At 50.3% G+C, this 10991-nt stretch overlaps 1 protein-coding gene across 1 annotated transcript; it reads left to right on the top strand.

Annotated features, from left to right (window-relative positions):
- Positions 1-276: 276 nt before the first annotated feature.
- On the top strand, positions 277-6084 carry LOC130315535 (uncharacterized PE-PGRS family protein PE_PGRS54-like). The gene is made up of 5 exons (XM_056552761.1): positions 277-1026; positions 1098-3723; positions 3771-4106; positions 4206-5420; positions 5468-6084. Exons 1-5 carry the CDS (start codon positions 277-279, stop codon positions 6082-6084), a joined length of 5544 nt encoding a protein of 1847 aa, XP_056408736.1.
- The last annotated feature ends 4907 nt before the right edge of the window (positions 6085-10991 follow it).

The following is a 10991-nucleotide window of genomic DNA, read 5'->3' as shown; positions in this document are numbered from 1 at the left end:
CCTCCTGCCAGCCGGCATCGTGACAATTGGTGGAGGAGACAATGGTGGAGGTAACATTGGTGGAGGAGACAATGATGGAGGTAACATTGTTGTAGGAGACAATGGTGGAGGTAACATTGGTGGAGGAGACAATGGTGGAGTAGACAATGGTGGAGGAGACAATGCTGGAGGTAACATTGGTGGTGGAGACTTGGTGTCTGTTCTGCAGTTTATAAAATGAATAATCATGCAGTCATTTTCATGAAGTGATTTCTCCATTACCTCTAATATGTGTAAATGGTTGGAAATGAGTTGGTGCAACAGGTTGGAGACAATTGTGGATTTAACATTGGTGGTGGAGGTTACGTTGATGGCGGTGACATTTGTGGAGAAGACAATGTTGGTGGTAACATTGCTGGAGGAGACAATGGTGGTGGTAACATTGCTGGAGGAGACAATGGTGGAGGTAACATTGGTGGAGGAGACAATGGTGGAGGTAACATTGGTGGAGGAGACAATGGTGGAGGTAACATTGGTGGAGGAGACAATGATGGAGGTAACATTGTTGTAGGAAACAATGGTGGAGGTAACATTGGTGGAGGAGACAATGGTGGAGTAGACAACGGTGGAGGAGACAATGCTGGAGGTAACATTGGTGGTGGAGGTTACGTTGATGGCGGTGACATTTGTGGAGAAGACAATGTTGGTGGTAACATTGCTGGAGAAGACAATGTTGGTGGTAACATTGCTGGAGCAGACAATGGTGGAGGTAACATTGGTGGAGGAGACAATGGTGGAGGTAACATTGGTGGAGGAGACAATGGAGGAGGTAACATTGGTGGAGGAGACAATGGTGGAGGAGACAATGCTGGAGGTAACATTGGTGGAGAAGACAATGGTGGAGGTAACATTGGTGGAGGAGACAATGGTGGGGGAGACAATGCTGGAGGTAACAATGGTGGTGGAGACAATGGTGGAGGTAGCATTGGTGGAGAAGACAATGTTGGAGGAGATAATGGTGGAGGAGACAATGGTGGAATGGTGGAGGTAACATTTAAGGTGGAGGAGACAATGGTGGAGGTAACATTGATGGTGGAGGAGACAAAGGTGGAGGTTAGGTTGGTGGTGGAGGAGACAATGGTGGAGGTAACATTGGTGGAGGAGACAATGGTGGAGGAGACAATGCTGGAGGAAACATTGGTGGAGGAGACAATGGTGGAGGGGACATTGGTGGAGGAGACAAGGATGGAGGTAATATTGGTGAAGGAGACAATGGTGGAGAAGACAATGGTGGAGGTAACATTGATGGTGGAGGAGACAACGGTGAAGGTAACATTGATGTTGGAGGAGACAATGGTGAAGGTAACATTGGTGGTGGAGGTTACATTGGTGGGGGAGGAGACAATGGTGGAGGTTACGTTGGTGGCGGTGACATTTGTGGAGAAGACAATGTTGGTGGTAACATTGCTGGAGGAGACAATGGTGGAGGTAACATTGGTGGAGGAGACAATGGTGGAGGTAACATTGGTGGAGGAGACAATGATGGAGGTAACATTGTTGTAGGAGACAATGGTGGAGGTAACATTGGTGGAGGAGACAATGGTGGAGTAGACAATGGTGGAGGAGACAATGCTGGAGGTAACATTGGTGGTGGAGACAATGGTGGAGGTAACATTGGTGGAGAAGATAATGGTGGAGGAGACAATGCTGGAGGAGACAATAGTGGAGGAGACAACGGTGGAATAGACAATGATGGAGGTAACATTGATGGTGGAGGAGACAATGGTGAAGGTAACATTGATGGAGGAGGAGACAATGATGGAGGTAACATTGATGGTGGAGGAGACAAAGGTGGAGGTTACGTTGGTGGTGGAGTAGACAATGGTGGAGGTAACATTGGTGGAGGAGGCAATGGTGGAGGAGACATTGGTGGAGGTAACAATGGTGGAGGAGACAATGGTGGAGGAGAAAATGGTAGTGGTAACATTGGTGGAGGAGACAATAGTGGAGGTAACATTGGTGGAGGAGACAATGGTGGAGGAGACAATGATGGCGGTAACATTGATGGAGGAGACAAAGGTAGAGGTAACATTGATGGTGGAGGAGACAATGGTGAAGGTAACATTGATGTTGGAGGAGACAACGGTGAAGGTAACATTGGTGGTGGAGGTTACATTGGTGGGGGAGGAGACAATGGTGGAGGTTACGTTGGTGGCGGTGACATTTGTGGAGAAGACAATGTTGGTGGTAACATTGCTGGAGGAGACAATGGTGGAGGTAACATTGGTGGAGGAGACAATGGTGGAGGTAACATTGGTGGAGGAGACAATGATGGAGGTAACATTGTTGTAGGAGACAATGGTGGAGGTAACATTGGTGGAGGAGACAATGGTGGAGTAGACAATGGTGGAGGAGACAATGCTGGAGGTAACATTGGTGGTGGAGACAATGGTGGAGGTAACATTGGTGGAGAAGATAATGGTGGAGGAGACAATGCTGGAGGAGACAATAGTGGAGGAGACAACGGTGGAATAGACAATGATGGAGGTAACATTGATGGTGGAGGAGACAATGGTGAAGGTAACATTGATGGAGGAGGAGACAATGATGGAGGTAACATTGATGGTGGAGGAGACAAAGGTGGAGGTTACGTTGGTGGTGGAGTAGACAATGGTGGAGGTAACATTGGTGGAGGAGGCAATGGTGGAGGAGACATTGGTGGAGGTAACAATGGTGGAGGAGACAATGGTGGAGGAGAAAATGGTAGTGGTAACATTGGTGGAGGAGACAATAGTGGAGGTAACATTGGTGGAGGAGACAATGGTGGAGGAGACAATGATGGCGGTAACATTGATGGAGGAGACAAAGGTAGAGGTAACATTGATGGTGGAGGAGACAATGGTGAAGGTAACATTCGTGGTGGAGGTTACATTGGTGGTGGAGGAGACAATGGTGGAGGTTACGTTGGTTGCGGTGACATTTGTGGAGAAGACAATGTTGGTGGTAACATTGCTGGAGGAGACAATGGTGGAGGTAACATTGGTGGAGGAGACAATGTTGGAGGTAACATTGGTGGAGGAGACAATGATGGAGGTAACATTGTTGGAGGAGACAATGGTGGAGGTAACATTGGTGGAGGAGACAATGGTGGAGGAGACAATGGTGGAAGAGACAATGCTGGAGGTAACATTGGTGGTGGAGACAATGGTGGAGGTAACATTGGTGGAGAAGACAATGGTGGAGGAGACAATGCTGGAGGAGACAATAGTGGAGGAGACAACGGTGGAATAGACAATGGTGGAGGTAACATTGATGGTGGAGGAGACAATGGTGAAGGTAACATTGATGGAGGAGGAGACAATGATGGAGGTAACATTGATGGTGGAGGAGACAAAGGTGGAGGTTACGTTGGTGGTGGAGTAGACAATGGTGGAGGTAACATTGGTGGAGGAGGCATTGGTGGAGGAGACATTGGTGGAGGTAACAATGGTGGAGGAGACAATGGTGGAGGAGACAATGGTAGTGGTAACATTGGTGGAGGAGACAATGGTGGAGGTAACATTGGTGGAGGAGACAATGGTGGAGGAGACAATGATGGCGGTAACATTGATGGAGGAGACAATGGTGGAGGTAACATTGGTGTAGGAGACAATGGTGGAGGTAACATTGGTGGAGGAGACAATGATGGAGGTAACATTGGTGGTGGAGACAATGGTGGAAGTAACATTGGTGGAGGAGACAATGGTGAAGGAGACAATGGTGGAATGGTGGAGGTAACATTGATGGTGGAGGAGACAATGGTGAAGGTAACATTGATGGTGGAGGAGACAAAGGTGGAGGTTACGTTGGTGGTGGAGGAGACAATGGTGGAGGTAACATTGGTGAAGGAGACAATGGTGGAGGAGACATTGGTGGAGGTAACAATGGTGGAGGAGACAATGGTGGAGGAGAAAATAGTAGTGGTAACATTGGTGGAGGAGACAATGGAGGAGGTAACATTGGTGGAGGAGACAATGGTGGAGGAGACAATGATGGTGCTAAAATTGGTGGAGGAGACAATGGTGGAGGTAACATTGGTGGAGGAGACAATGGTGGAGGTGACATTGGTGGAGGAGACAATGATGGAGGTAACATTGATGGTGGAGGAGGAGACAATGGTGGAGGTGACATTGGTGGAGGAGACAATGGTGGAGGTGACATTGGTGGAGGAAACAATGGTGGAATAGACAATGGTGAAGGTAACATTGATGATGGAGGAAACAATGATGGAGGTAACATTGATGGTGGAGGAGACAACGGTGGAGGAGACAATGGTGGAGGTAATATTGGTGGAGGAGACAATGGTGGAGGAGACATTGGTGGAGGAGACAATGGTGGAGGAGAAAATGGTAATGGTAACATTGGTGGAGGAGACAATGGTGGAGGTAACATTGGTGGAGGAGACAATGGTGGAGGAGACAATGGTGGAAGAGACAATGATGGCGGTAACATTGGTGGAGGAGACAATGGTGGAGGTAACATTGGTGGAGGAGACAATGGTGGAGGTAACATTGGTGGACGAGACAATGGTGGAGGAGACATTGGTGGAGGAGACAATGGTGGAGGAGACAATGGTGGAGGAGACAATCGTGGAGGAGACAATCGTGGAATAGACAATGGTGGAGGTAACATTGGTGGTGGTGACATTGGTGGAGGAGACAATAGTGGAGGTAACATTGGTGGAGGAGACAATGGTGGAGGTAACATTGGTGGAGGTAACATTGGTGGTGGGGACATTGGAGGCGGTGACATTGGTGGAATAGACAATGGTGGAGGAGACAATGGTAGAATAGACAATGGTGAAGGTAACATTGATGGTGGAGGAGACAATGGTGGAGATTACGTTGGTGGTGGAGGAGACAATGGTGGAGGTAACATTGGTGGAGGAGACATTGGTGGAGGAGACAATGGTGGTGGTAACATTGGTGGCAGTGATATTTGGGGAGGAGACAATGGTGGAGGTAACATTGGTGGAGGAGACAATAGTGGAATTAACATTGATGGTGGAGGAGACAATGGTGGAGGTTACGTTGGTGGTGGAGGAGACAAGGGTGGAGGAGACAATGGTGGAGGCAACATTGGTGGAGGAGACAATGGTGAAGGTAACATTGGTGGAGGAGACAATGGTGAAGGTAACATTGGTGGAGGAGACAATGGTGGAGGAGACAATGGTGGTGGTAACATTGGTGGCATTGACATTTGTGGAGGAGACAATGGTGGAGGTAACATTCATGGAGGAGACAATGGTGGAGGTAACATTGGTGGAGGAGACAATGGTGGAGGTTACATTAGTGGAGGAGACAATGGTGGAGGAGACAATGGTGGAGGTTACATTAGTGGAGGAGACAATGGAGGTGGTAACATTGGTGGCGGTGACATTGATGGAGGAGACAATGGTGGAGGTAACATTGTGGTGGTGACATTGGAGGCGGTGACATTGGTGGAGGAGACAATGGTGAAGGAGTCAATGGTGGAGGAGACAGTGGTGGAATAGACAATGATGGTGGTAACATTGATGGTGGAAAAGACAATGGTGGAGGTAACATTGGTGGAGTAGACAATGGTGGAGGAGACAATGGTGGAGGTAACATTGGTGGAGGAGACATTGGTGGAGGAGACATTGGTTGTGGTAACATTGGTGGCGGTGACATTGGTGGTGGTGACATTGGAGGCGGAGACAATGGTGGAGGTAACATTGGTGGAGGAGACATTGGTGGAGGTAACATTGGTGGAGGAGACATTGGTGGTGGTAACATTAGTGGAGGAGACAATGGTGGTGGTAACATTGGTGGCGGTGACATTGATGGAGGAGACAATGGTGGAGGTAACATTGGTGGAGGAGACATTGGTGGAGGTAACATTGGTGGAGGAGACATTGGTGGTGGTAACATTAGTGGAGGAGACAATGGTGGAGGTAACATTGGTGGCGGTGACATTGATGGAGGAGACAATGGTGGAGGTAACATTGTGGTGGTGACATTGGGGGCGGTGACATTGGTGGAGGAGACAATGGTGAAGGAGTCAATGGTGGAGGAGACAATGGTGGAGGAGACAGTGGTGGAATAGACAATGATGGTGGTAACATTGATGGTGGAAAAGACAATGGTGGAGGTAACATTGGTGGAGGAGACAATGGTGGAGGTAACATTGGTGGAGGAGACAATGGTGGAGGAGACAATGGTGGAGGAGACAATGATGGAGGAGACAATGGTGGAGGAGACAATGGTGGAGCTAACAATAGTGGAGGAGACAATGGTGGAGGAGACAATGGTGGAGGAGACAATGGTGGAGGAGACAATGGTGGAGGAGACAATGATGGAGGTAACATTGGTGGTGGAGACAATGGTGGAGGAGACAATGGTGGAGGTAACAATGGTGGAGGAGACAATGGTGGAGGAGACAATGGTGGAGGTAACAATGGTGGAGGTAACAATGGTGGAGGAGACAATGGTGGAGCTAACAATAGTGGAGGAGACAATGGTGGAGGAGACAATGGTGGAGGAGACAATGGTGGAGGAGACAATGATGGAGGTAACATGGTGGTCCAGTGCACTGTATTGAGAATTCCCCCTTGTGAGGTGTTTTTGAGAACATTTTCATTCTAACAATTGTAACATGTGACGCTTACAGCTGTTTTGATGTTTTTGTGACAAATGGCAAAAAAAAGTGAAATTAGAAGATGAATCCCATATGGAGAAAGAAAAAGTAAAAAGAAAAAATAACAAAAGAAATGAACACAAAAATATGAATATATATCTAAAATACAGTAAAAGTAAAAGACATAAAATACAATAGAATAAAGAAAATGCATTAAACCTATAAATGTTATAAATCTGAGAATAAACTTCTCTGTCTTCAGCTTTCAGCATTTTTCACGCAATTACACATCCTGACTCCACCTCTAGGGGGCAGACAGTGTCTATGGGAATCTCCTAGAAGTCTCCAATATGGTTTTATTAGGAAATATGCAACAAATATAAGAAAATCTCCACCCTGCAGTCTATATATATATATGGAGATGTCACCCATCTTTGCGCAGACTCTGAATGCAGACAGATCCCCCCAGACCCTGAGTAGGAAAGTCTGGGAGGATGTGAAATAAATATATTGTAAAATAAACCCTAATTATAAAATAAACCCTGTGATTACTTTGTATCTTTGATAGCACAATAGGAGGGGAGGGGGGCTGCGATGTATGGTGGTACTGTAGGAGGGGGAGTACTTGAGGAGGAGGGTCTGTGATTTATGGGGGTACTGGAGGAGGAGGGTCTGTGATCTATGGGGGTACTGGAGGAGGAGGGTCTGTGATCTATGGGGGTACTGGAGGAGGAGGGTCTGTGATCTATGGGAGTACTGGCGGAGGAGGGTCTGTGATCAATGGGGGTACTGGAGGAGGAGGGTCTGTGATCTATGGGAGTACTGGAGGAGTAGGGTCTGTGATCTATGGGAGTACTGGACGAGGGGGGTCTGTGATCTATGGGGGTACTGGAGGAGGAGGGTCTGTGATCTATGGGAGTACTGGCGGAGGAGGGTCTGTGATCAATGGGGGTACTGGAGGAGGAGGGTCTGTGATCTATGAGGGTACTGGAGGAGTAGGGTCTGTGATCTATGGGAGTACTGGACGAGGGGGGTCTGTGATCTATGGGAGTACTGGAGGAGGAGGGTCTGTGATCTATGAGGGTACTGGCGGAGGAGGGTCTGTGATCTATGGGGGTACTGGAGGAGTAGGGTCTGTCATCTATGGGAGTACTGGAGGAGGGGGTCTGTGATCTATGGGGTACTGGAGGAGGAGGGTCTGTGATCTATGGGGATACTGGAGGAGGAGGAGGGTCTGTGATCTATGAGGGTACTGGAGGAGGGGGGTCTGTGATCTATGGGGGTACTGGAGGAAGAGGGTCTTGGATCTATGGGGTACTGGAGGAGGAAGGCCTGTGATCTATGGGGGTACTGGAGGAGGGGGGTCTGTGATCTATGGGGGTACTGGAGGAGGAGGGTCTGTGATCTATGAGGGTACTGGAGGAGGGGGGTCTGTGATCTATGGGGGTACAAGAGGAGGAGGGTCTTTGATCTATGGGGGGTATTGGAGGAGGAAGGCCTGTGATCTATGGGGGTACTGGAGGAGGAGGGTCTGTGATCTATGGGAGTACTGGAGGAGGAGGGTCTGTGATCTATGGGAGTACTGAAGGAGGGGGGTCTGTGATCTATGGGGTACTGGAGGAGGAGGGTCTGTGATCTATGAGGGTACTGGAGGAGGGGGGTCTGTGATCTATGGGGGAACTGGAAGAGGGTCTGTGATCTATGGGGGTACTGGAGGAGGAGGGTCTGTGATCTATGAGGGTACTGGAGGAGGAGGGTCTGTGATCTATGGGGGTACTGGAGGAGGAGGGCCTGTGATCTATGAGGGTACTGGAGGAGGGGGGTCTGTGATCTATGGGGGTACCGGAGGAGGGGGTCTGTGATCTATGAGGGTACTAGAGGAGGAGGGCCTGTTATCTATGGGGGGTACTGGAGGAGGGGGTCCGTGATCTATAAGGGTACTGGAGGAGGGGGGTCTGTGATCTATGGGGGTACTGGAGGAGGGGAGTCTGTGATCTATGAGGATACTAGAGGAGGAGGGTCTGTGATTTATGGGGGTACTGGAGGAGGAGGGTTTGTAATCTATGGGGGTACTGGAGGAGGGGGGTCTGTGATCTATGGGGTAATGGAGAAGGAGGGTCTGTGATCTATGAGGGTACTGGAGGAGGGGGGTCTGTGATCTATGGGGGTACTGGAGGGGGGTCTGTGATCTATGGGGTACTGGAGGAGGAGGGCCTGTGATCTATGGGGGTACTGGAGGAGGGGGGTCTGTGATCTATGGGGGGTTCTGGAGGAGGAGGGTCTGTGATCTATGGGGGGTACTGGAGGAGGAGGGTCTGTGATCTATGAGGGTACTGGAAAAGGAGGGTCTGTGATCTCTGAGGGTACTGGAGGAGGAGGGTCTGTGATCTATGAGGGTACTGGAGGAGGAGGGTCTGTGATCTATGGGGGTATTGGAGGAGGACGGTCTGTGATCTATGGGAGTACTGGAGGAGGAGGGTTTGTGATCTATGGGGGTACTGGAGGAGGGGGTCTGTGATCTATGGGAGTACTGGAGGAGGAGGGTCTGTGATCTATGGGGGTACTGGAGGAGGAGGGTCTGTGATCTATGGGAGTACTGGAGGAGGAGGGTCTGTGATCTATGGGGGTACTGGAGGAGGAGGGTCTGTGATCTATGGGGGTACTGGAGGAGGAGGGTCTGTGATCTATGGAGGTATTGGAGGAGGAGGGTCTTTGATCTAGGGGGGTACAGGAGGAGGAGGGTCATTGATCTATGTGGCACTGGAGGAGTAGGGTCTGTGATCTATGGGGGTACTGGAGGAGGAGGGTCTGTGATCTATGGGGGTACTGGAGGAGGGGGTCTGTGATCAATGGGAGTACTGGAGGAGGAGGGTCTGTGATCTATGGGGGTATTGGAGGAGGAGGGTCTATGATCTATGGGGGTACTGGAGGAGGAGGGTCTGTGATCTATGGGGGTACTGGAGGAGGAGGGTCTGATCTATGGGAGTACTGGAGGAGGAGGGTCTGTGATCTATGGGGGTACTGGAGGAGGAGGGTCTGTGATCTCTGGGGGTACTGGAGGAGGAGGGTCTGATCTATGGGAGTACTGGAGGAGGAGGATCTGTGATCTATGGGGGTACTGGAGGAGGAGGGTCTGTGATCTATGGGGGTACTGGAGGAGGAGGGTCTGATCTATGGAGGTATTGGAGGAGGAGGGTCTTTGATCTATGGGGGTACAGGAGGAGGAGAGTCTTTGATCTATGTGGCACTGGAGGAGGAGGGTCTGTGATCTATGGGGGTATTGGAGGAGGAGGGTCTGTGATCTATGGAGGTATTGGAGGAGGAGGGTCTGTGATCTATGGGGGTACTGGAGGAGAAGGGTCTGTGATCTATGGGGGTACTGGAGGAGGAGGGTCTGTGATCTATGGGGGTATTGGAGGAGGAGGGTCTGTGATCTATGGGGTACTAGAGGAGGAGGGTCTGTGATCTATGGAGGTATTGGAGGAGGAGGGTCTGTGATCTATGGGGGTACTGGAGGAGGAAGGTCTGTGATCTATGGGGGTACTGGAGGAGGAGGGTCTGTGATCTATGGGGGTACTGGAGGAGGAGGGTCTGTGATCTATGGGGGTATTGGAGGAGGAGGGTCTGTGATCTATGGGGTACTGGAGGAGGAGGGTCTGTGATCTATGTGGGTACTGGAGGAGGAGGGTCTGTGATCTATGGGGGTACTGGAGGAGGAGGGTCTGATCTATGGGAGTACTGGAGGAGGAGGGTCTGTGATCTATGGGGGTACTGGAGGAGGAGGGTCTGTGATCTATGGGGGTACTGGAGGAGGAGGGTCTGATCTATGGAGGTATTGGAGGAGGAGGGTCTTTGATCTATGGGTGTACAGGAGGAGGAGGGTCTTTGATCTATGTGGCACTGGAGGAGGAGGGACTGTGATCTATGGGGGTATTGGAGGAGGAGGGTCTTTGATCTATGGGGGTACAGGAGGAGGAGGGTCTTTGATCTATGTGGCACTGGAGGAGGAGGGTCTGTGATCTATGGGGGTACTGGAGGAGGGGGTCTGTGATCTATGGGAGTACTGGAGGAGGAGGGTCTGTGATCTATGGGGGTATTGGAGGAGGACGGTCTGTGATCTATGGGAGTACTGGAGGAGGAGGGTTTGTGATCTATGGGGTACTGGAGGAGGGGGTCTGTGATCTATGGGAGTACTGGAGGAGGAGGGTCTGTGATCTATGGGGGTACTGGAGGAGGAGGGTCTGTGATCTATGGGAGTACTGGAGGAGGAGGGTCTGTGATCTATGGGGGTACTGGAGGAGGAGGGTCTGTGATCTATGGGGGTACTGGAGGAGGAGGGTCTGTGATCTATGGAGGTATTGGAGGAGGAGGGTCTT

The sequence above is a fragment of the Hyla sarda genome, chromosome 1 (genome assembly GCF_029499605.1).
Source record: "Hyla sarda isolate aHylSar1 chromosome 1, aHylSar1.hap1, whole genome shotgun sequence".
In the NCBI taxonomy this organism is placed as follows: domain Eukaryota; kingdom Metazoa; phylum Chordata; class Amphibia; order Anura; family Hylidae; genus Hyla; species Hyla sarda.
This window is presented reverse-complemented; position numbering and strand designations above follow the sequence as displayed.